We start from the raw sequence: 22,650 nt of genomic DNA on the forward strand, positions 1-22,650 counted from the left end.
AACTCTAAGGAATATAGGCCTAGTCTTAATCTCTCCTCATGGGGCAATCCCCTCATCCCAGGAACCAGCCCAGTGAACCTTTGCTGCACTCCCTCTAAGGCAAGTATGTCTTTCCTTGGGTAAGGAGACCAGGATTGTGTACAGTACTCCAGGTGTGGCCTCACCAATGCCCTGTATAATTGCAGTAAGATGTCTTTACTCTTATACACAAATCTTCTTGTAACAAAAGCCAACATACCATTTGCTTTCCTAGGTCCCTCTGAGCACCAACATTTCCCAATCTCTCTCCATTTAAAAAATACTCTGCTTTTCTATTTTTTCTACCAAAGTGGATAACTTGACATTTCTCCACATTATATTCCATTTGCCATGTTCTTGCCCACTCACTTAGTCTGTCTATAGCCCCTTGAAGCCTCCTTGCATTCTCCTCACAACTTACATTCCCACCCAACTTTGTATCATCAGCAAATTTGGATATATTACACTTGGTCCCCTCATCCAAATCATTGATATAGATTGTGAATAGCTGAGGCCCAAGCACTGATCCTTGCAGTACCCTGCTAGTTACAGCCTGCCAACCTGAAAAAGTCCTATTTATTCCTACTGTTTTCTGTCCATTAACCAATCCTCAATCCATGCTAATACATTGCTCCCATTACCAGGAGTCCTAATTTTGTGTAATAACCTCTTGTGTGGCACCTTATTAAATGCTTTTTGAAAATCCAAATACACCACATCCACTGGTTTCCCCCCCCCCCCTTATCCATCCTACCAGTTACATCTTCAAAAAACTAACATTTGTCAAACACAATTTCCCCTTCATAAAACCATGTTGACTCTGCCTAATCCTATTATGATTTTCTAAGTGCCCTGTTGCCATGTCCCTAATAATAGATTCCAGCATTTTGCCTACGACTGATGTCAGGCTATTGACCAGGATAGTCTCAGGTTTGCTGTTTAGTCGGTGGCGAGTTAACCGATCTCAGTTTAGGTGCAATGGGGTGTTCGCCTTGGCCCCTTGCACCCTTGTGCTGGCGACTGAAAGACTGAGTCCTGCTCCCTGCCCAGTGCACCGTGTTGGAAATTGAGGACAGGACCTCGCTCAGCTGTGATGTTCCCCCTGCCCCCCATGGTTAAATAGCTGCCGCATGAAAACTTTTTGTGCTGGAGAGTGACTGGCATCTATATAACTACCCACAGAACTGCGCAAGGTAATGGCTTCTTTCCCCAAAAGAAAACCGCGGCATTGCGTTAATTAGCAAAGAAACTGATTGAGAATATCACTTAAAATTAAGATAAATGTACAGTTTAGCTTGGCTGATTTAAACTTTAAACTGGGAACAAAAATATTAAATGACGAGACTTCTCCTGCCATGCAGTAGGGGAGAAGAATCTATTAAAATAATTTATATAATTTTCAGAACAAATCACAATAATCGGACTAGAATGTGTTTAATAAAGTTGTTTATAAAAGTAAAGACTTTCTACAGTAATTACTGCTAAAGTCCTCCTCAGACTCCACCAGCTGTAGGCTGACTAATCCTATTGGAAACTGACCTGCACTGAGTGGAATACTTGATCCGCTTATTCACATTATGTAACTTGTGTACGAGAGTGAAGTATTAATGGACTGTTTTGCAGGGCTGGTGTCTTTAGTCCAGAAATGTGTTTCACAGGTTTGGTAGTTGCATAATGTGACACTTTTTCTTGTATTCTGCTTTTGGGCTTGGTGTGAGGTTTATGTTCATCTTGTGACCAGGCGCAATGAAGCAGCTGCAGGGAATTGTCCTTGAAAGCTCCTTGCAGAAGCTCAAGGCTGTTTCCTGTTTCCCCCCCTCGACTGTGACTTAATGCTGTACAATACCGAGACTCACTGAATGATCTGGATTTATTGCAACAGGTTTGGTGGCGTTGTGCCCTGGGGAGCATAGACGTAGGGGATTGCAGAATTGGTAGAGCCTTTTCCCGATTCTTCATTTTAGGTGTTGTGGCCATTTTGTGTCTTGACCACCTAGAACCATATTTGATGCAAATATATTTAAATCACAATTCTGCAGAATTTGCATCTGGTTTACCATTTCTCTCTCTTCCTCTCCTCCTCTTTCCCCCCCCCCCCCCCACCCCCAAAACCCTGTGCATCTATTTGGAATCTCTCAATTGTCCCAGGAGCCTCCTGAGGGTGAATGTATACAGGGAGTGCAAACTACTTCAATAACCTGATCTCAGGAATTCCAGCAAATTCAGGACACCAGCCTGTGTCTGTGAAGTGTCCCGGCCCAGCTACCTCTGCACTGCATAAACACCCCAGTTTGCTGCCCATTTGAATAGTTCTACTGTTTTGAGTTATGTAATATATTGATGTCACTTATTTTTGTTAAAGCACCATTATTGGCTTAGTTCGCAATGCTGCTGTTTACCATGAGTTGAGCAGTATTATGCCACACAGCAATGGAGGGGGCAGGGCAGGGCAGGTAAATGCTCATGAATGCATTGCCTCGGAGCCCATCAGCTACCCGTTTTCTTTCAGTATAGTAAGGCTCTTGCTGTCGAAGAAGCCTTGACGAGTTGCTGCAGTGCATCCTGTGGGTAGTACACACTGCAGCCACGGTACGCCGGTGGTGGAGGGAGTGAATGATTTGGAGTGTGAGGGCTTTTTGCACACAGGCCCAGATATTCCGATTGCAGGCCTCCCGCGGGCGGAGGACTGCGATCTGGAAAAATCTGCGCTCTTACCTGGGGGCTCCCGGGACGTGCACAATTCCGCTCTTGGGCCTCTCCAAAGCGCAAGTGCGCAGGGCCCACGTATCCCAGGGGCGCAGGTAGTTCGCAGCGTTCCTGGGATCACGTGGGCCATGGGGAGCCAATCACAGAAGGGAATTCCCTTCATACATTTGACAGGAAGACCTGTCAAATATATGAATGGCGATCACCCCAAAACATAGTAAAACTTTAAATAATTTTTTTTAAATCACATTTTTAAAATGACTTGAAATTACAATAAATTAACTATTTTAAACAAAAATTTAAGTTTTTGAAAAAAATAAAGGTTTTTTACGGGGCTAAAAGTAATAAATGATAAATCAGTGAGAATTTCTTTTTACTTTTCCAACTCTTACCCTGGTAAAAGCAGGCCTTCGGCCAGGTGCAAGAATTGTAAGGGTTTTCTGCGGACGGAGGGTCTCCAAAAAGCGGAACTATCTGCCTGCAGAGGCCCTTCTCCCGGGCAGGCGGAGGATCTGTCAAGACCATTTTTGACCGATCGGAAATGCCGGTTTTCGGTGCATGCTTGAAACCGGCATTTCCGATGTCCCTACGGGTGAGTACACAGCGCGTACCCACCCGTAGGGATCGGAATATCTGGCCCACAATATAAATGTGTGCTTCCACTTACTGCAAATCCTGATTGTTCACAATGAGGTGAAGGAATTGTTTGATTAATGTGTTTGTTACCCACACGATAAGGGACAGGACAGGACTGAGATATCTGCATTTTATTAACAGGGATTGTATTGTGCTGTAAAGCAAAATTCACTGATGGCAATGTAATCAAATTTACAGAGAAACTGGATCGGTTGTGAATAGAACGCTTGGTCTTGCTTCAGCTGAGGCGTAACCTCCTGATTATCAACAAATCAAATTCAAAGTCACTGTTGGGTTTTAATTCTGTTATTTCTGTTTCCACATCAGGGCTCGGAAAATCATTTCGTCCATCAAACACCGGTGTGAAAGTGCCTGGTGCTGACAGTGCTGGCGTTGTCGATACATCCAGGGGAGATGGAAATCGTTGCTGCAATAATGTGTCCCGTTCTCGAGCGAGGGGCTCCTTGCGGTCTGTAACTGTTACTGATTCCTCAGAGGGAGGCAATGAATCTATAAGCACTTTAGAACTTAATGGCCAACAGAACTGGGGACTGATCGATTTTTCCCAAAGACCGAAATCATTAGCCATTCCAAAATCGTCCATTCCGAGTGAACTCCTTCAATGTCCGGTTATGTCCATGTCACCTCAGGCAACTTACTTATCCAAGATCATTCCGAATGCAATACTGCCCGCTGCGGTGGACGTTGTGATGATCAATACCAGTCAGAATTGCCTGCGCACCCTCAGCAGGAGCAGCTTGGTGTGTGCACCTTCTCCTGCCTGTTCTCGCTCCATCTCCCTGCAGAATTCCGATAGTAAGGATTATGCTTCAAGTGATGCGTGGAGTCATTCTCAGTCCTCCGAAACCATAGTGTCCAACAATTCCACCATTTCATCGCAGGGAAATACCGGAATTGCGCGAAATAATTCTGCGGAAAAAGACCGGGAGAAATCGAGAGACAAGCATAACTTGACAAATTCTACTCCGGATCACCATGCGAGCACAAGCCGGTGGGTCAGTGCATGTGCGGCACAGAATGCTTCAGTTGCTGAGGACACTCCTGCACATCAGAACTCTAACTATAAAACAAATGAACTGAACAGTAATGGCTACGATGGCCAAACGCTATCTCCCGCACAAAGCACAAGTAGCATTGTTGATGCATCAGATACGCAAAGCATAACAAGCGAGCGGTCAATCGCCAGGAGCTTGTCGGTCAGGAAGATGAAGAGGCCACCCGCTCCTCCAAGAAGAATTCATTCCTTACAACAAGCCGAGGAGCAGAGTTCACCTGGAGCAGATGATGTCTTTTCCCCTTCACTGACTGAAGCCAGTCGCAGTCGATTTGAAGTTTGCACGGATTCTCCTGTTGGCACCAGAAGTCCTGCAAGCCCTCTTGTCAATCACAAATTGGCGACTGCTGAAGATGGGATGGGAGAAATGTCCAAGGGAAGTATCCTTCAGTCATCAAATAGCTTCCCTCCAAAAAATCCCACCTCTCCAAACAAATCTGAGCGAACAATGTCACCATCCAGTGGATACTCGAGTCAGAGTGGGACTCCGACCATGGTGAGGGGTCTTGTATCTCCTTCACCTCCTGCTGCAAGATCCAAACCTACAGCACCTGAAAGGTCCTCTTCACTGGTTTCCCCAGAAATGTCGCACTCATCATCTTTAGCATCGATATCATCCTCCATATCAGAGCATGTTGATCTGTTTGTAATCCCTCCTCCACCCTCATCACCTGCTCCACCTCCACCTACTAAAGTTGCCACATCCCCGTCATACACTTGGAGACCAGAAGTGATCCCACCCCCTCCGGCGGGACCGGCACCATTACCACCTACCAAAAAACCTTCCTTCCTTTTTAAAGTGCCATTTAACTTTGCTGCACCCACTGTGACCCCAGCGGTCACTACATCTGTGACCCCAGCGGTCACTACATCTGTGACCCCAGCGGTCACTACATCTGTGACCCCAGCGGTCACTACATCTGTGACCCCAGCGGTCACTACATCTGTGACCCCAGCGGTCACTACATCTGTACCCACTGTGACCCCAGCGGTCACTACATCGGCACCCACTGTGACCCCAGCAGTCACTACATCGGCACCCACTGTGACCCCAGCGGTCACTACATCGGCACCCACTGTGACCCCAGCGGTCACTACATCGGCACCCACTGTGACCCCAGCGGTCACTACATCGGCACCCACTGTGACCCCAGCGGTCACTACATCGGCACCCACTGTGACCCCAGCGGTCACTACATCGGTACCCACTGTGACCCCAGCGGTCACTACATCGGTACCCACTGTGACCCCAGCGGTCACTACATCGGCACCCACTGTGACCCCAGCGGTCACTACATCTGTACCCACTGTGACCCCAGCAGTCACTACATCTGTACCCACTGTGACCCCAGTGGTCACTGCATCTGTGTCCACTCGGGCCCCACCGGTCACTACATCTGTACCCACTGTGACCCCACCGGTCATTACATCGGCACCCACTGTGACCCCAGCGGTCACTACATCTGTACCCACTGTGACCCCAGCAGTCACTACATCTGTACCCACTGTGACCCCAGTGGTCACTGCATCTGTGTCCACTCGGGCCCCACCGGTCACTACATCTGTACCCACTGTGACCCCAGCGGTCACGACATCTGTGTCCACTCCGACCCCAGCAGCCACTACATCTGTACCCACTGTGGCCCCACCGGTCACTGGTACGTTAGCTGCGGTCCTGCTGACTTCAGTCTCCACACCTGCAGCTCCGCAGATTACATCTACCTCTGCGGCCACACCCGTCTCATCCGCTCCTCCTGAGCAAGTGTGGCGAGAACTGATTCCACTCCAAACGAAAGTAACTTCTTCTCCACCTTCACCGCCTCCATCCCATCATCCACCACCACCACCGAAGAAAACCGCAGTGACTGGAAAAATATTTCCTCCATCTTCCTCAACTGTTTTAGAACCTACAAAGCAGGAACCATCACCGCTGGATTGGCCACCACCTCCACCTCCTTTGTCCCCATCTACCTTTCCACCTTTAAGTCCAACAGAAATGTTGTCTTCATCCACATCCGAGAAAGCCAATGTTTCACATTCGGTTCAGCTAGAAGATGCAGAATTTCTGTTCCCACCGCCGCCGCCACCTTCACTACTGGCAGACCCGGCACGAGAGAAGAGATCTTCTGCTGAGGAACCTCAACTGGATCTCCAGCCCGTGTCTCCACCCGTACCCCCTCCACTGCCCCCAGACTCGTCTGTGAAGAACATCATCCCAGGGCAATCTGTAGCTGTGGCGTTTTCATCCCCTCCCCCTCCACCCTCGCAACCTACCGAGAGGAAAACGTCATCTGTGCCTAAATCATTGCTTTCATCGGTTCCCTCTCCAGCCACCTCTACATCGAAGCATCTTCAGCAGAAGCCACGCGTTGTCTTGGGACCACCACCGCCACCTGCAGTGATGGCAGATTCTCAGCTTCCAAAAATAATGGCTCAAACACCCAAAGCGCCCAATCAGGATTCCGAAAAAGAATTGCTTGTTCAGCCTTCACCCAATCAAGATGGTGGCCAAGCTAGTATACCAATCGTCACCCCCTCTTTGTTGCAGATGGTACGGTTACGTTCTGTACAGATGAGCACTTATGCACCTGGGGTGCCAGACAGTCAGCAACAAGTGAACAAAAAACAACTAGATTTGAAACCGCCCACCAAAAGTAACGTGACTGCACCCAACAAACCTGCTCGTAAGTCCTTGTCCCTTCGTTTACCATCCTCTTCGGATTCAGAACCTTCAATAAAACTTAACCAGTCTCTCTCCGTAAAGACACCCGCTGGTGTTCAGAGACAGACTGCGCTTAAATCGCCTGACGACGGTGCGCTACACAAATCTCCTGCATCAACAGCCAGCTTTATTTTTTCAAAGAATGTAAATCCCAAGAAGCTGGTTTTTGAAACCCCTCGCTCGCCCGAGGCAGAAGCTGAAGTGAAGAGGAATTTCATGGCTGAGCTCAGCTCTGTCTCTGGGCGAAGAGCTTCAAAGACTGAGTCTAAAAGTTCAGCAACCCCGCAGAGTAAAGCTGTTTCGGAAGCCCCTTCTGCACAGAAGAAGCCCGGCAGAATTCCACCCCCTGTTGCCAAAAAGCCTTCGTTTTTGCCGAGTGCTCCGAGACTGCCCTCCACATCAACTGTCGTGAGGGAACTTCCACAAGCGGCGGAAAAGTCTGACGCCCTTAAAGCTACAAGTGATACCAAGGATGAAAAAGGTAGTTCTCAGTGTGTGTGGCCACTCGAGTCTGAGAGGGTCAGTAGATAATTCTAAATTGGGTTTGAGTGGTGAGTCTGAGAAATTGGTTGTGCGACAGTGCAGAAAAAGCTGCGATGTGAAAAGGTAATCTTTTGGTTATTGTGAAATGGCTGTGGCTTTAAGTGCAGGAAGCCCAGTCTGTCTGGTTAGCAGCATCTATTTACCAGCTACTAGATCCCACCTGGTCACCTGTCTTAAATCGTTTTGGCAGCTGTGTAAGATTTGGGCGAATAAAACGGGCTTTTTATTCTGTGAAGTCGGGTGTCTTGGAATTCCAAGTTAGTTTGAAGTGCCGTTAGTGTGTAGGTGAGGGGGGCTGCGAGTTCTCCAACAGCGAGATCCAGATCGGATTTGACATGGGTAGTCTCTGTCTTTCTCGGGCTACTCGATTGGAACTTTGTGGCCAGTGTTAAGCAGTCAAGCTCCCTCCTTCTGTGGTTCACAACAACATGTTCCGAGTAAGCAAGAGACACTTCGTAGTGGAGCATAGGGAACAGACTTTAAAGGTGATCAGCCTAACTCTATACAGAGAGCGGCTTCTCAGTTTCTGCATCTTTCGAGCCCCTGAATTACTATTGAAAACCATGCTCCTTTATACACCATATAAATATTCTGGCTGCACTGAAGGAAAATGTCATAGATAAGACACTTCATGTAAATACGTGTAGTTGTTTATTTCTACAACAACTTGTATTTGCATAGCGCCTTTAATGTAGTAAAACGTCCCAAGGAGCTTCACAGGAGCGATTATCAAACAAAATTTGACACCGAGCCACATAAGGAGAAATTAGGGCAGATGACCAAAACCTTGGTCGAAGAGGTCGGTTTTAAGGAGCGTCTTAAAGGTAGAGGCGCTGAGAGGTTTAGGGAGGGAATCCCAGAGCTTAGGACCTTGACAGCTGAAAGCAATGGTTGAGCGATTATAATCAGGGATACTCAAGAGGCTAGAATTAGAGGAGCGCAGATATCTTGCAAGGTTGTAGGGCTGGAGGAGATTACAAAGATAGGGAGGGGGCGGGGGGGCGGGCGAGGCCATGGAGTGCTTGGAAAACAAGAATGAGAATTTTAAAAATCGAGGTGCTGCTTAACCGGGAGCCAATGCGAGCACGGGTGATGGGTAAATGGGACTTCATGCGAGTTAGGACACAGGCAGCAGGGTTTTGGATCACCAAGTTTATGTAGGGTAGAATGTGGGAGGCCAGCCAGGTGTGTGTTGGAATAGTGAAGTCTAAATTTCGAAGCTACTTCCCTTAAACAAGACTTCCTGTACTAACTGTTCATAAACTCTCTTCAGAAAAAGCCTTACCAACTGTTACCTTGTCATAATATGGCTAATAGATTCGCTACCCATGTTTTATTACCCTTGCCCCTAAAGTTACACTTTATTACCTTAAAACTAAACCTTAACCACTCATGGGTGACGTCTTTACTGTCATAGGTAAAGTGCTTGTGCAAGGAAATATATCAGAAGACAAGCTATGCATTCCTTTTACTCACTTCAAAGTCATCCTGTTTATATTGGAAAGCCTGTTAATCCAAGATACAAAGAAGTTCGACTGTTAACCCTTAACGACCCAAGATGTCCAATGTGCATCTCTCCAAGATGTCCAACAGTCACAGCAGAGTCGGCAGATGCCTAGGATTGGATGGCCACCCTGCCCTAATAGCTAGGGGTACTAAGTGACATGGGCGGTGAGGAAACTGGAAAACTAGCAACTCAAAAGCATTTTGATTTTCTATCTTAAAGGCTTTTAATTAATGAGATGATGTGTCCAGCCCTAGAATACTTGCATAGCAGCTGCTAAAATCTAAATGCTTTCTCACTACATAGTATATGTGGTGTTATACTCTGTGGAGTTTAGAAGAATTGAGAGGTGACCTCATTGAAACACATAAGATTCTGAGGGGGATTGACAGGGTAGATGCTGAGAGGTTGTTTCCCCTGGCTGGAGTGTCTAGAACTAGGGGGCATAGTCTCAGGATAAGGGGTCGGCCATTTAAGACTGAGATGAGGAGGAATTTCTTTATTCAGAGGGTTGTAACCTTTTTGAATTCTCTACCCCAAAGGGCTGTGGATGCTGAGTCGTTGAGTATATTCAAGGCTGAGATCGATAGATTTTTGGACTCTAAGGGAATCAAGGGATATGGGGATTGGGCGGGAAAGTGGAGTTGAGGTCGAAATTCAGCCCTGATCTTATTGAATGGCGGCACGGGCTCGAAGGGCCGAGTGGCCGACTCCTGCTCCTAATATTTATGTTCTTGCAATAGCAATACACGTGATGTGAATTCTGCTGTATTTCCACTTAAGCTATTCTATGTGTATCAAACCGTTGAATTGATTTTTAGCTGTGTAATTTATCCTAGAGTACAGACAGTAGTTGATTTATGATTTTTATTAAGGAAATGGTCATTTGAGGTGTTTACCTGTCTTGCGTCCTGAATATTTTGACTGGTTACTTTCCTGTCCAATCCCAACCCTGGAGCTGCTTGCCATGCCCTCGTCCCCTTTGTCTGTACAAGCACAGGTAGAGATCTGGGAAAGGATTCCTTTAGCCCTTCATGCCCGTGGTTTGGTTTGGAGCATGTCACGAGACTAAGAGCAGAAAAGTACCCTCTCTTATCCATTAAACTACTGAGTTAACTTTTATTTAAAAAAAAAAAAAAAAAAAAAAATATTTATAGGGATAGCAGTTTCTGGTATTTATGATTTTGTGTAATGCTTTGGATTGATAGGCATATGGCTTGTAAATAAAATGTCTGCAATAAAAACATAAAGGGTTGGAAATACTCAGCCGGTCAGGCAGCATCTGTGGAGAGAGGAACAGAGTCAGAACTAGGAAGAGTTAGAGATGTAACAGATTTTGGGGAAGGGGGGTGAGGGGAGGAAAGAACAAAAGGGGAAGGTCTATGATGGGGTGGAAGGCGGGAGTGATTAAATACAAAAGGGATGATTGTACACAGCAAACGGAGATGGTAATGAGACCAGTAAAGAAACAGATGAGTCTAGAAGAGGTGTAAATGGGAATGGCAGAATCATCAACAGCTACCATCTGGAAAAAATGGGGGCAGAGGTTATGGTCTGAAATTGTTTAACTCGATGTTGAGTCCAGAAGGCTGTTAAGTGCCTAATCGAAAGATGAGGTGCTGTTCCCGGAGCTTACGTTGAGTTTTGTTGGAACAGTGCAAGAGGCCGAGGACAGAGGTCAGTGAAAGTGGAGTGGAGAATTAGTGACAGGCGATGGAAGCTCAGGGTCACGCTTACGGACTGAACGGAGGTGTTCCGCAAAGCGGTCACTCAATCTGCATTTGGTCTCCCCAATGTAGAGGAGACCGCACCGTGAGCAGCAAATACAGTATACTAGATTGCAAGAAATACAAATGAAACAGTGATTTACCTGGAAGTGAAATGTCTGAACTGACCAGATGGCAGACATGATTCAAGAAGTTTATTTTCAGTCTGTTTTCACTCCTTCAATTGAGGTGTTTCACAGGAGTGGAAAGAACTCGACGATCTCTTAGTACATGTTATTTCTGAAAAGGATGTGATAGTGATTGTTCTTGGGTGCCTTTTAAAATAGCCACAGCTTTTCTGTCACTGCATCTAGAGACTGATTATCTGAACATTCACCACCAGAGTAAGCCATCGGCAGGGTAATTGGAGCTGAGCGTGCTAAATCTCAACATTTATTGATCACTGACTATTACGTAAGCCAGGTGGAGGCCAGTCACAATGGGAGATTTTCCTCCCCCCCCCCCCCCCCCCCCCCTTCCTCTCAGACAAAATGGAGGGTTGGTAATGAGAGAACCTGCCAAGACTTGTGTACATAGGATAAGCGAATTTGGTACATAAAGCATGGTCTTTCCAGGGATAAGTTGCCCGCTGTCCTGCTAATGTAATTACCTGAGGGAAAGATCTGAAAAATATCTCCCTGCCCCCAAAATAGTAATTTGGCAAAACCTGAGAATTTCTGCCAATCTTCACCATTAGCTGCTCTGCACTAGTGACCAGGAACAAAGCAACTGCTCAGTTCCAAGGAGCATGCCATCACTTCAGTCTATACTTCTCTTTGCTCTCCATCCAGTTACTCAGATACTCCATTTCTCTGCTCCCCTCACTCACTCCAACCTACCTCCCTCTGAACTTGCAGTACTCCATTCTCTTAGATCCAACCCTGACATTGTCATTAAACCCGCTGACAAGGGTGGTGCTGTTGTTTGGCGTACAGACCTCTACCTAGCGGAAGCTGAACGCCAACTCCCCGACGCCACCTCCTACCTCCACCTGGACTATGACCCCACTACCGAACATCAAACCACCATTTCCAAGACTGTCACTGACCTCATCTCCTCTGGAGATCTTCCCCCCCCCCCCCCCCCCAGCTGCCACCAACCTCATAGTTCCCCCAACCCCGCACAGCCCGCTTCTACCTCCTTCCCAAGGTCCACAAACAGGACTGCCCTGGTAGACCCATCGTTTCAGCCTGTTCTTGCCCCACGGAACTTATCTCTTCCTATCTCGACTCTATCTTTTCTCCCCTTGTCCAGTCTCTTCCCACCTACACCCGCGACTCTTTGGACGCCCTCCGCCACTTTAACAGTTTCCTGGCCCCAACCGCTTCCTTTTCACCATGGACGTACAATCCCTCTACACCTCCATCCCCCACCAGGATGGCCTGAGGGCGCTCCGCTTCTTCCTTGAACAGAGGCCCGTCCAGTCCCCATCCACCACCACCCTCCTCCGCCTGGCTGAACTTGTTCTCACATTGAACAACTTCTCCTTTAACTCCACTCATTTCCTCCAAATCAAAGGTGTTGCTATGGGTACCCGCATGGGTCCTAGCTATGCCTGCCTTTTTATGGGCTATGTGGAACAATCTTTGTTCCAGTCCTACTCAGGTCCCCTCCCTCACCTCTTTTTCCGATACATTGATGACTGTATCGGTGCCGTTTCCTGCTCTCGCCCCGAAATAGACAATTTCGTTCACTTTGCCTCCAATTTCCACCCTTCCCTCATCATCACATGGTCCATCTCTGACTCTTCCCTTCCCTTCCTCGACTTCTCAGTCTCCATCTCTGGAGATAGATTATCGACCAATATTCACTATAAGCCTACTGACTCCCACAGCTACCTGGACTACACTTCCTCCCACCCCGCCTCCTGTAAGGACTCTATTCCATTCTCCCAGTTTCTCCGTCTCCGCCGTATCTGCTCCGACGATGCCACCTTCCACACCAGTGCTTCTGACATGTCTTCCTTTTTCCGCAACCGAGGATTCCCCTCTACCGTGGTCGACACGGCCCTCGACTGTGTCCGTTCTATCTCCCGCACTTCTGCCCTCACCCCTGCCCCTCCCTCCCGGAACCACGATAGGGTTCCCCTTGTCCTCCCCTTTCACCCCACCAGCCTTCACATTCAACAGATCATCCTCTGCCATTTCCGCTACCTCAAGTGATCCCACCACCAAACGCATCTTCCCCTCCCCTCCCCTTTCAGCATTCCGTAGGGACCGCTCCCTCCGAGACACCCTAGTCCACTCCTCTATCACCCCAAACAGCCCTTCCCCTTCGCCTGGCACCTTCCTGTGCAAGCGCAGGAGATGTAACACCTGCCCCTATACCTCCCCCCTTCCCACTGTCCAGGGCCCCAAACACCCCTTCCAGGTGAAACAGCGATTTACTTGTACTTCTTGCAATCTAGTATACTGTGTTCGCTGCTCACGATGCGGTCTCCTCTACATTGGGGAGACCAAACGCAGATTGGGTGACCGCTTTGCGGAACACCTCCATTCAGTCCGTAAGGGTGACCCCGAGCTTCCGGTCGCCTGTCATTTTAATTCACCGCTCCATTCCCACTCGGACCTCACCGTCCTTGGCCTCTTGTATTGTTCCACGGAAGCTCAAAGTAAACTCGAGGAACAGCAACTCATCTTCCGATTAGGCACTTTGCAGCCTTCCGGACTGAATATAGAGTTCAACAATTTCAGATCATAACCTCGGCCCCTATTACTTTTTTACTTATAATTTTTTCCACCCCTTTGTTTTGGGTCCTCCTTTCTGCCCGCACCCGCCCCCCCCCCCCCTCCTTTTTGTTTCTCTCTCTCACCTGGCAGCTGTCTCTTACCTGCCAGTACACTTCACACCTAATCTCAGCTGCCTTTTGTCTCCACGGGCCTATTACCATCTCGTCTGGCTTCTTATACCTTTTATTGTCTCTCTTGTTCGATCGCAGCCTTGCCTTCGATCTATTTTCTTTCCAGTTTTGAAGAAGGGTTTCGACCTGAAACGTCAACTCAAATTTCTCTCCATGGATGTTGCCTGACCTGCTGAGTTTTTTCCAGCATTTTTTGTTGTTACTCGGATACTCATCTGGCTCAATTTTACAGGGAGTTAATTAACTGCATTAAGTGGCGTACTGGAAGGGGGTGAAGATGATATTTCCAAGCTTGAGGTTTTCTTGAGGCTTGTTAATTTTGTGTATGACTGTGTTAGGAGACAATAACATACTGAGAGGATGAAACTAAAGAATGTAAGTGTATACTTTATCTCTAAGCCCTGCCCCGATAAATTGCAATGCTCCATTAACTGAATTTCTGATCTCTTCAGTAGCCTTTTCTGGCTCCACTAATGTGTTTAGGTGACTCTAAACAACAACTTGTATTTATATAGGGCCTTTAACGTAGTAAAATGTCCCAAGGTGCTGTGCAGGAGTATTTTAAGACACAAAATTTGACACTAAGCCGTATAAGGAGAAATTAGGGCAGGTGACCAAAAACTTGGTCTAAGAGGTAGGTTTTAAGGGTGTCTTAAAGGAGGAAAAAGAGGTAGCGAGGCAGACAGGTTTAGGCAGGGAATTCCAGAGCTTAGGGCCTTGGCAACAGAAAGCATGGCCGCCAATGGTTGAGTGATTGTAATCAGGGACGCTCAAGAAGGCAGAATTAGAGGAGCGCAGATATCTCTGGGGGGTCGAGGGACTGAAGGAGATTACAGAGATGAGGAGGGGTGAGGCCATGGAGGGATTTGAAAACGAGGGTGAGAATTTTGAAATCGAAGTGTCGGTGTTGGTTAACCGGGAGCCAATGTAGGTTAGCGAGCACAAGGGTGATGGGTGAACGGGACTTGGTACGAGTTAGGACACGGGCAGCCGAGTGTTGGATCACCTCAAGTTTACGTAGGGTAGAATGTGGGAGGCCAGCCAGGAGTGCGTTAGAATAGTCAAGTCTAGAGGTAACAAAGGCATGGATGAGGGTTTCAGCAGCAGATGAGCTGAGGCAAGGGTGGAGACAGGCGATGTTACGGAGGTGGAAATAGGCGGTCTTAGTTATGCCGCGGATATGTAGTCAGAAGCTCATTTTCAGGGTCAAATTTGACACCAAGGTTGCAAACCGTGTGGTTCAGCCTCACATGTTAGGGAGAGGGAATGGAGTTTGTGGTGGGGACTGAAAACAATGGCTTTGGTCTTCCTAATATTTAATTGGAGAAAATTTCTGCTCATCCAGAAATGGATGTCGGACAAGCAGTCTGACAATTTAGAGACTGTGGAGGGGTCGAGAGAAGTGGTGGTGAGGTAGAGCTGGGTGTCGTCAGCGTAACTGATGCTGTGTTTTTGGATGATGTCACCAAGGGGCAACATGTAGATGAGAAATAGGAGGGGTGATGCCCCATCAATTACTCAAAAGACTGAGGTTGAGCGAGTAACAATCAGGCTTTTATTAACTAAAGAATGAAGGTCTTGTCTCGAGTGGTCGACCCGTCCAGAATACTAAGGGACTGGGAGGTAGTCACTTATATACCTGGAATAGTGGGAGGAGTCAGCCGAGGCATGTCCAGACCTGTACCTAGTGGAATACACAGACCGGTATAACAGTGGTTTACCACAAGGGGGCCAAGGCTAGATCTTTGGGGGACACCAGAGGTAACGATGCAGGAGTGGGAAGGGAAGCCGTTGCAGGTGATTCTCTGGCTACGATTAGATAGATAAGAATGGAACCAGACGAGTGCAGTCCTACCCAGCTGGACGACGGTGGAGAGGCATTTGAGAAGGATGGAGTGGTCAACCGTGTCGAAGGCTGCAGACAAGTCAAGGCAGAGGAGTGATAGTTTACCATGGTCACAGTCATAAAGGATGTCATGGACAATAGTCATTCTTTAATGGTGATATTAGTGCAATAAAATGTCCCAGAATTTACAGTAATTGCTAATAAGGGCAAAAAATTAGGCACCAAATCTGTACAATATATCTAAGGCCTGTATATAACATAGAACTTCTATTTCTTAAAAAATAATGAATTTGAATACCTTCAAGGTACTATAGTGCAGTAACCATAGTTACTGCAAATATGCAAATGCGAACAGAAAATTGCCTTCCAGCCATGGTATAAATAATCATCCCACAAAGGTTAGCAAGTTAACAAAAGACAGACTTACATTTATATAGCGTCTTTCACAACCACCGGACATCTCAAAGCGCTTTACAGCCGATTAGTACTCCAGGTCCTGAAACAATAAAGATGGAAAAAGATACAAGACCATGTTACACAGCTAGTTACAGGATTACTTGAAATAGGACATTAAAAAATAACAATTAGATTTTTTAATGACATGAATGCTGATGTTTACCAAGCATTCATGAAGCCTTTGTACCTTTTTAGATGGCATGATGCTTGTGGTAGGATTGCATTGATATCCAGGTTTCTTGACATGACCACTTGTACTGGAAGCAATGAGGGTGAAGGGGTTCAGACAACTTGTTGGGTCTTCGTCGCTAACGATTAGTTGGATCTGAGATAGGTGGAGGCCCTGCATACTAATAAAATAAATAGTATTTTTCTTCTCATTTATTGTGTAACCAATGGTGTGTATATAACCTTTTTCATAGAATCATAGAATAGTACAGCACAAGAGGAGGCCATTCGGCCCATCGAGTCTGAGCCGGCTCTTTCGAAGAGCAATCCCGTTAGTCCCACTCCCCCGCTCTCTCCCCATATCCCTGCAATTTTTTCTCCTTCCAAGTATTATCCAGTTCCCTTTTGAAGGCTGCTATTGAATCTGTATCCACCATCCTCTCAAGCAGCACATTCCAAATCCTAACCACTCGTTGCCTAAAAATGTTTCTCCTCCTGTTGCCTCTGGTTCTTTTGCCAATCACCTTAACTCTGTGGCCTCTGATTACCGACCCTTCAGCCATTCGAAACAGTTTCTCTATTTACTCTATCGTAACCCTTCATGATTGTAAACACCTCTATCAAATCTCCTCTTGGCATTCTCTGCTCCAAGGAGAACAACCCCAGCTTCTCCAGTCTATCCATGTGACTGTAATCCCTCATCCCTGGAACCACTCTAGTAAATCTCTTCTCTACCCTCTCCAAAGCCTTCATTCACCTCCTTCCTAAAGTGCGGTGCCCAGAATAGGACAATACTCCAGCTGGGGCTGAACTAGTGTTTTATATAGGTTTAGCATAACTTCCTGGCTTTTGTACTCTCTACCTTCTATTTATAAAGCCCAGAATCCCATATGCTTTATTAACTGCTTTGTTAACCTGTCCTGCCACCTTCAAAGATTTGTGCACAGGTCTCTGTTCTTGCACCCTCTTTAAAATTATCCCATTTAGTATGTATGGTCTCGCCTCATTCTTCATACAAAAATGTATCCCCTCACACGTCTCCGCATTGAATTTCATCTGCCATGTGTCCTTCCATTCCACCAGCCTGTCTGTCTGTCTTGAAGTCTGGTACCATCGTCCTCGCTGTTTACTACACTTCCAAGTTTCCTGTCATCTGCAAATTTTGAAATTGTGCCCTGTAAACCCCCCCGCCCCCCCCTCAAATCCAAGTCATTAATCTATCTCAAAAACAGCAGTGGTCCTAGTCGATGTTCCCTCTAATTTGCGGTCTAAGTGTGCGGTCCCTTTAAATTTGCTGCGCATGCATGATATCTTCCAGTGGCTGCAGCTGGTGAGTAGCCTGCGCGGGACCTCCTGATTCGTGTGCCTTAGGTGGGAACATTGGTCCTAGTAATAAACCTTGGGGAAACGCCACTGTTTACCTCCCTCCAGTCTGAAAAACAGCCATTCACCACCGCTCTCTGTTTTCTAGCCCTTAGCCAATTTTGTATCCACGCTGCTACTGCCCCAGTTATCCCATGGGCTTCAATATTGCTAATGAGTCTAACTTGTACTTTATCAAACGCCTTTTGAAAGTCCATATACACCACATCAACTGCACTGCCCTCATCCACCTTCTCTGCGCTGCTGCTCCTCTCTTTCAATAGCCTTCTCAAAACCAATCTTTTCTGATCGGGCTTTAAGTCACTCCCTTAATCTCTCCTAAATATGGACTGCCTTCTATTTCCCTGTTTCTCTTCAGTTACAAAGTGTTGGAATGCTGTTACATAGAAGACAGGAGCAGGAGTAGGCCATTCGGCCCCTCGAGCCTGCTCCACCATTCAATGCGATCATGGCTGATCATCCAAATTCAGTACCCTGTCCCTGCCTTCTCTCCATATCCCTTGATCCCTTTAGCCTTAAGAAATATATCCAACTCCTTCTTGAATATATTTAATGTATTGGCCTCTACTGCCTTCTGTGGTAGAGAATTCCACAGGTTCACCACTCTCTGGGTGAAGAAATTTCTCCTCATCTCAGTCTTAAATGGCTTACCCCTTATCCTTAGACTGTGACCCCTGGTTCTGGACTCCCCAACCATCGGGAACATCCTTCCTGCATCTAGTCTGTCCGGTCCTGTCAGAATTTTATAAGTTTCAATGAGATCCCCTCATTCTTCTAAACTCCAGCGAGTACAAGCCCAATCGACCCAATCTCTCATATGTCATTCCTGCCATCCCAGGTATCAGCCTGGTGAATCTTTGCTGAACTCCTTCCATGGCAAGAACATCCTTCCTCAGATAAGGCGACCAAAACTGCACACAATACTCAAGGTGTGGTCTCACCAAGGCCCTGTACAACTGTAGCAAGACATCCTTGTTCCTGTACTCAAACCCTCTCGCTATGAAGGCCAACATACCATTTGTTATTACATTAAAGGTGCTGTATTTTCTACCCCAGAGGGCTGTGGGTGCTCAGTCGTTGAGTAGATTCAAGACAGAGTGATAGATTTTTGGATACTAAGGGAATCGAGGGCTATGGGGATCAGGCGGGAAAGTGAAGTTTGAGATCAGCCGTGATCTTATTAAATGGCAGAGCAGGCTCGAGGGGCCGTATGGCCCACTCCTGCTCCAGATTCTTGTGTTCTTGTATAAATGCAAGTTATGAAAATTGCTGAAGAAAACTTTGAATGTACTGGAAATATGAAATAAAAACACTACATGCTGGAATAGAGACAGAACGTCCGTCAGAAAGATAAGACTATTCTGGGTAGAGAGCTTTTTCTAGAATCTTCCTATATTAATTCAAAGGGAGTGGTTCCGCCCAAAACGTTAACCTGTCTTTTTGCTCTTCCGGTGCTTGTGTATTTCCAGCATTTGCTGTGTTCCGGGAACAGCCTATACCGAACACGCTGATGTTCATAACATGGGCTGGGGGACGTGTGCAATGTGGTTTCATGAGTTTATTTACATTTTATACAAGAGGAGACCCATCCGTTTCATTCACTTAGAATGACTTGGTTCAGTTGATGTTATAAAGTGCAAGCTATTGTAAAATTGAACACCCGTTTAAATAGATTTCCAATTGGCGTTTCATTTTTGATAAATCTGATGCCCAACTGATGGGTGCAATCTAACACTAGCATTTCACACCTCTGTTTCCAAGGCACCTTTAAGATGTGTAACTGATGAAGGCTGCAAATTAGCATTTCCAGGCATGTTGTTTAACCGTGAGAATTTAAATGCATCTATTTGAAAATGTATTCAATATTAGAAGATAGGAGTAGGCCATTCGGCCCCTCGAGCCTGCTCCACCATTCAATGAGATCATGGCTGATCTTCCAAATTCAGTACCCTGTCCCTGCCTCCTCCCCATATCCCTTGATCCCTTTAGCCTTAAGAAATATATCTAACTCCTTCTTGAATATATTTAATGAATTGGCCTCAACTGCCTTCTGTGGTAGAGAATTCCACAGGTTCACCACTCTCTGGGTGAAGAAATTCCTCCTCATCTCAGTCCTAAATGGCTTACCCCTTATCCTTAGACTGTGACCCCTGGTTCTGGACTCCCTGACCATCGGGAACCTCCTTCCTGCATCTAGTCTGTCTAGTCCTGTAAGAATTTTATAGGTTTCAATGAGATCCCCTCTCATTCTTCTAAACTCCAGCGAGTATAAGCCCAATCGACCCAATCTCTCCTCATACGTCATTCCTGCCATCCCAGGTATCAGTCTGGTGAATCTTCGCTGCACTCCCTCCATGGCAAGAACATCCTTCCTCAGATAAGGTGACCAAAACTGCACACAATACTCAAGATGTGGTCTCACCAAGGCCCTGTACAACTGCAGCAAGACATCCTTGTTCATGTACTCGAACCCTCTCGCTACGAAGGCCAGCATACCATTTGCCTTCTTAACCGCCTGCTGCACCTGCATGCATATTCTGGTCAAACGGAGCCCTGACTTGGTTTGCCAATGTTGGTATACTAGGCTTACGAACCCCTCAGTGTATATTTGCCAGCAAGAATGTGTGTGACTGTTAGGGGAAAAAAAAAAGTTTCTATAAATTTGTTTACTCATTTACTCCCCCACCCACGAATGTTTATATCCAGTATGCATAGCACAGTCTGGTTTAAACATCTGTCTTTAAGCTGTGTGGTTAGTTGACTGGTGGGATTGACGCTATGGGAATCTGCCAGTCATTGCTCCCTCCACCAGGGTGTGGCTAGTTGACTGGTGGGATTGACGCTATGGGAATCTGCCAGTCATTGCTCCCTCCACCAGGGTGTGGCTAGTTGACTGGTGGGATTGACGCTATGGGAATCTGCCAGTCATTGCTCCCTCCACCAGGGTGTGGCTAGTTGACTGGTGGGATTGATGCTATGGGAATCTGCCAGTCATTGCTCCCTCCACCAGGGTGTGGCTAGTTGACTGGTGGGATTGATGCTATGGGAATCTGCCAGTCATTGCTCCCTCCAGCAGGGTGGAATTCCTCTGCTTGGATGGTGCGCCATCTCGTGGCCAGGGTTAAAACTATTGCAACATGACCTGGGCCTGGCTACTTTCACTTACTGGAACCAATAATATTGACTCTAGTTTACAGTAGGACAACAACAACAATTTGTATTTATATAGCACCTTTAATGCAGTAAAAAACGTCCCAAGGCGCTTCACCGGTGTATTAAGACTAAAGAAAAGCATCCTTCCTGCGAAGGAACAGACAACACTTTGCCAAGGAGATGTGATGGATCTCAAAACATAAGGCACAAAGTGGTAATAAATAATTATAGTGAACAGACTATAACAGCTATTGAAAATAACAACTTGCATTTATATAGCACTTGCCCCTCGAAGATCACAAAGCATTTCACATAGTGAATTATTTTTAAGTGCAGTCTTTGTTCTGCAAGTGAATGCAGCAGCAACAATTTGCATTTATATCGTGTCTTTAACTTAGGAAAATGTCCCAAAGCACTTCACAGAATCTTCAGACAAAAAATGATTAGCTAGTGGAGATATTAGGAGAGGGTGACAAAAAGGAGGATTAAAGGAGAAGAAGGAGGCGGAGATGTGTAGGGAGGGATCTCCAGAAAGTAGCTGCCAATGGGAGGGTCAAGGGACTTCGGGATTCAGAAGCGGTCAGTTGGAGGAACGGAGAGTTCTTGGGGGGGGTGGTGGGCGGGTGTTGTAGGGCTGGAGCAGATTACAGAGCTGGGGGGGTGGTGCGGCAGGTGTTGTAGGGCTGGAGCAGATTACAGAGCTGGGGGGGTGGGTGTTGTAGGGCTGGAGCAGATTACAGAGCTGGGGGGGCGGGTGTTGTAGGGCTGGAGCAGATTACAGAGCTGGGGGGGCGGGTGTTGTAGGGCTGGAGCAGGTTACAGAGCTGGGGGGGGGGTTGTAGGGCTGGAGCAGATTACAGAGCTGGGGGGGTTGGGTGTTGTAGGGCTGGAGCAGGTTACAGAGCTGGGGGGGGGGTTGTAGGGCTGGAGCAGATTACAGAGCTGGGGGGGTGGGTGTTGTAGGGCTGGAGCAGGTTACAGAGCTGGGGGGGTGGGGTTGTAGGGCTGGAGCAGATTTAATCTTCTAAAGACATTAATGTTAGGGACAAAAGCAGGGAAGTAACAATAGTCTGATGTACTAATTGATATACCTATCAATTCGTCCAATAAAAGGCGACGAGTTAGGAACGTAACTAAAGGTTTTTATTGACTAAATAACAGAGCCCACCCTCGTGGGTGATCGGGTCCAACAAGGAGGAATACCAGCCAGTCGACTACCTTTATACCTGGGCAGGTAGGTGGAGCCATGGGCGGAGTCGGAGGTGGTCAGCCCAGGTATAACAGCGCGACAAGAGGCGACCTCGTATCGTGATACAACAGTGATAACGGTGATAACAATACAACAGTGATAACTATAGTGTAACGATAAAAGTGGTTTACCACATTCACCCCTTGTTTAGATTTGAGTCCGGCGGGGTGAAGTGTACTACCAGTTCTGGTATGTCAGTCTGTCCGGAGGCCTCGTAAGCCTCTCCGATCGTCGCAGCGGCGGTGCTGCATTATCCGGTGTTAGTGCTGGTGTCTGCGTGGTCGGCGAAGGCTCGTGGGGTTCCGGCATGCCGTCTACCTGGGCTGGAATTGGGGGGGTGGTGGGGGGGGGTAAAGGTGGTGTCTCCGGAGTGCCCGAGGGTGCGAGGTCTCGTAAGGAGACAGTGTCCTCCCGCCCGTCTGGGTAAGCCACGTAGGCGTACTGGGGGTTGGCGTGCAGGAGGTTCACCCTCTCGACCAGGGGGTCTGTTTTATGGGCCCTCACATGCTTTCGCAGCAAGACGGGCCCCGGAGAGGTCAGCCAGGTTGGTAGAGTGGTTCCCGTA

At 47.2% G+C, this 22,650-nt stretch overlaps 1 protein-coding gene across 4 annotated transcripts in view; it reads left to right on the forward strand.

The window, feature by feature from the left end:
* Window positions 1–22,650, forward strand: part of nhsl3 (NHS like 3) — a 309,388-nt gene that overhangs the window by 275,194 nt on the left and 11,544 nt on the right. For all 4 annotated transcript variants that reach the window (XM_085962936.1, XM_085962937.1, XM_085962938.1 and 1 more), the window contains exon 6: window positions 3,688–7,638. In XM_085962936.1, coding sequence (XP_085819062.1) covers window positions 3,688–7,638 — 3,951 coding nt within the window. The remainder of the gene's footprint in view (window positions 1–3,687; window positions 7,639–22,650) is intronic.

The sequence above is a fragment of the Somniosus microcephalus genome, chromosome 20 (genome assembly GCF_052327205.1).
Source record: "Somniosus microcephalus isolate GS21.2 chromosome 20, FLI_Smic_1.0, whole genome shotgun sequence".
Lineage (NCBI taxonomy): Eukaryota > Metazoa > Chordata > Chondrichthyes > Squaliformes > Somniosidae > Somniosus > Somniosus microcephalus.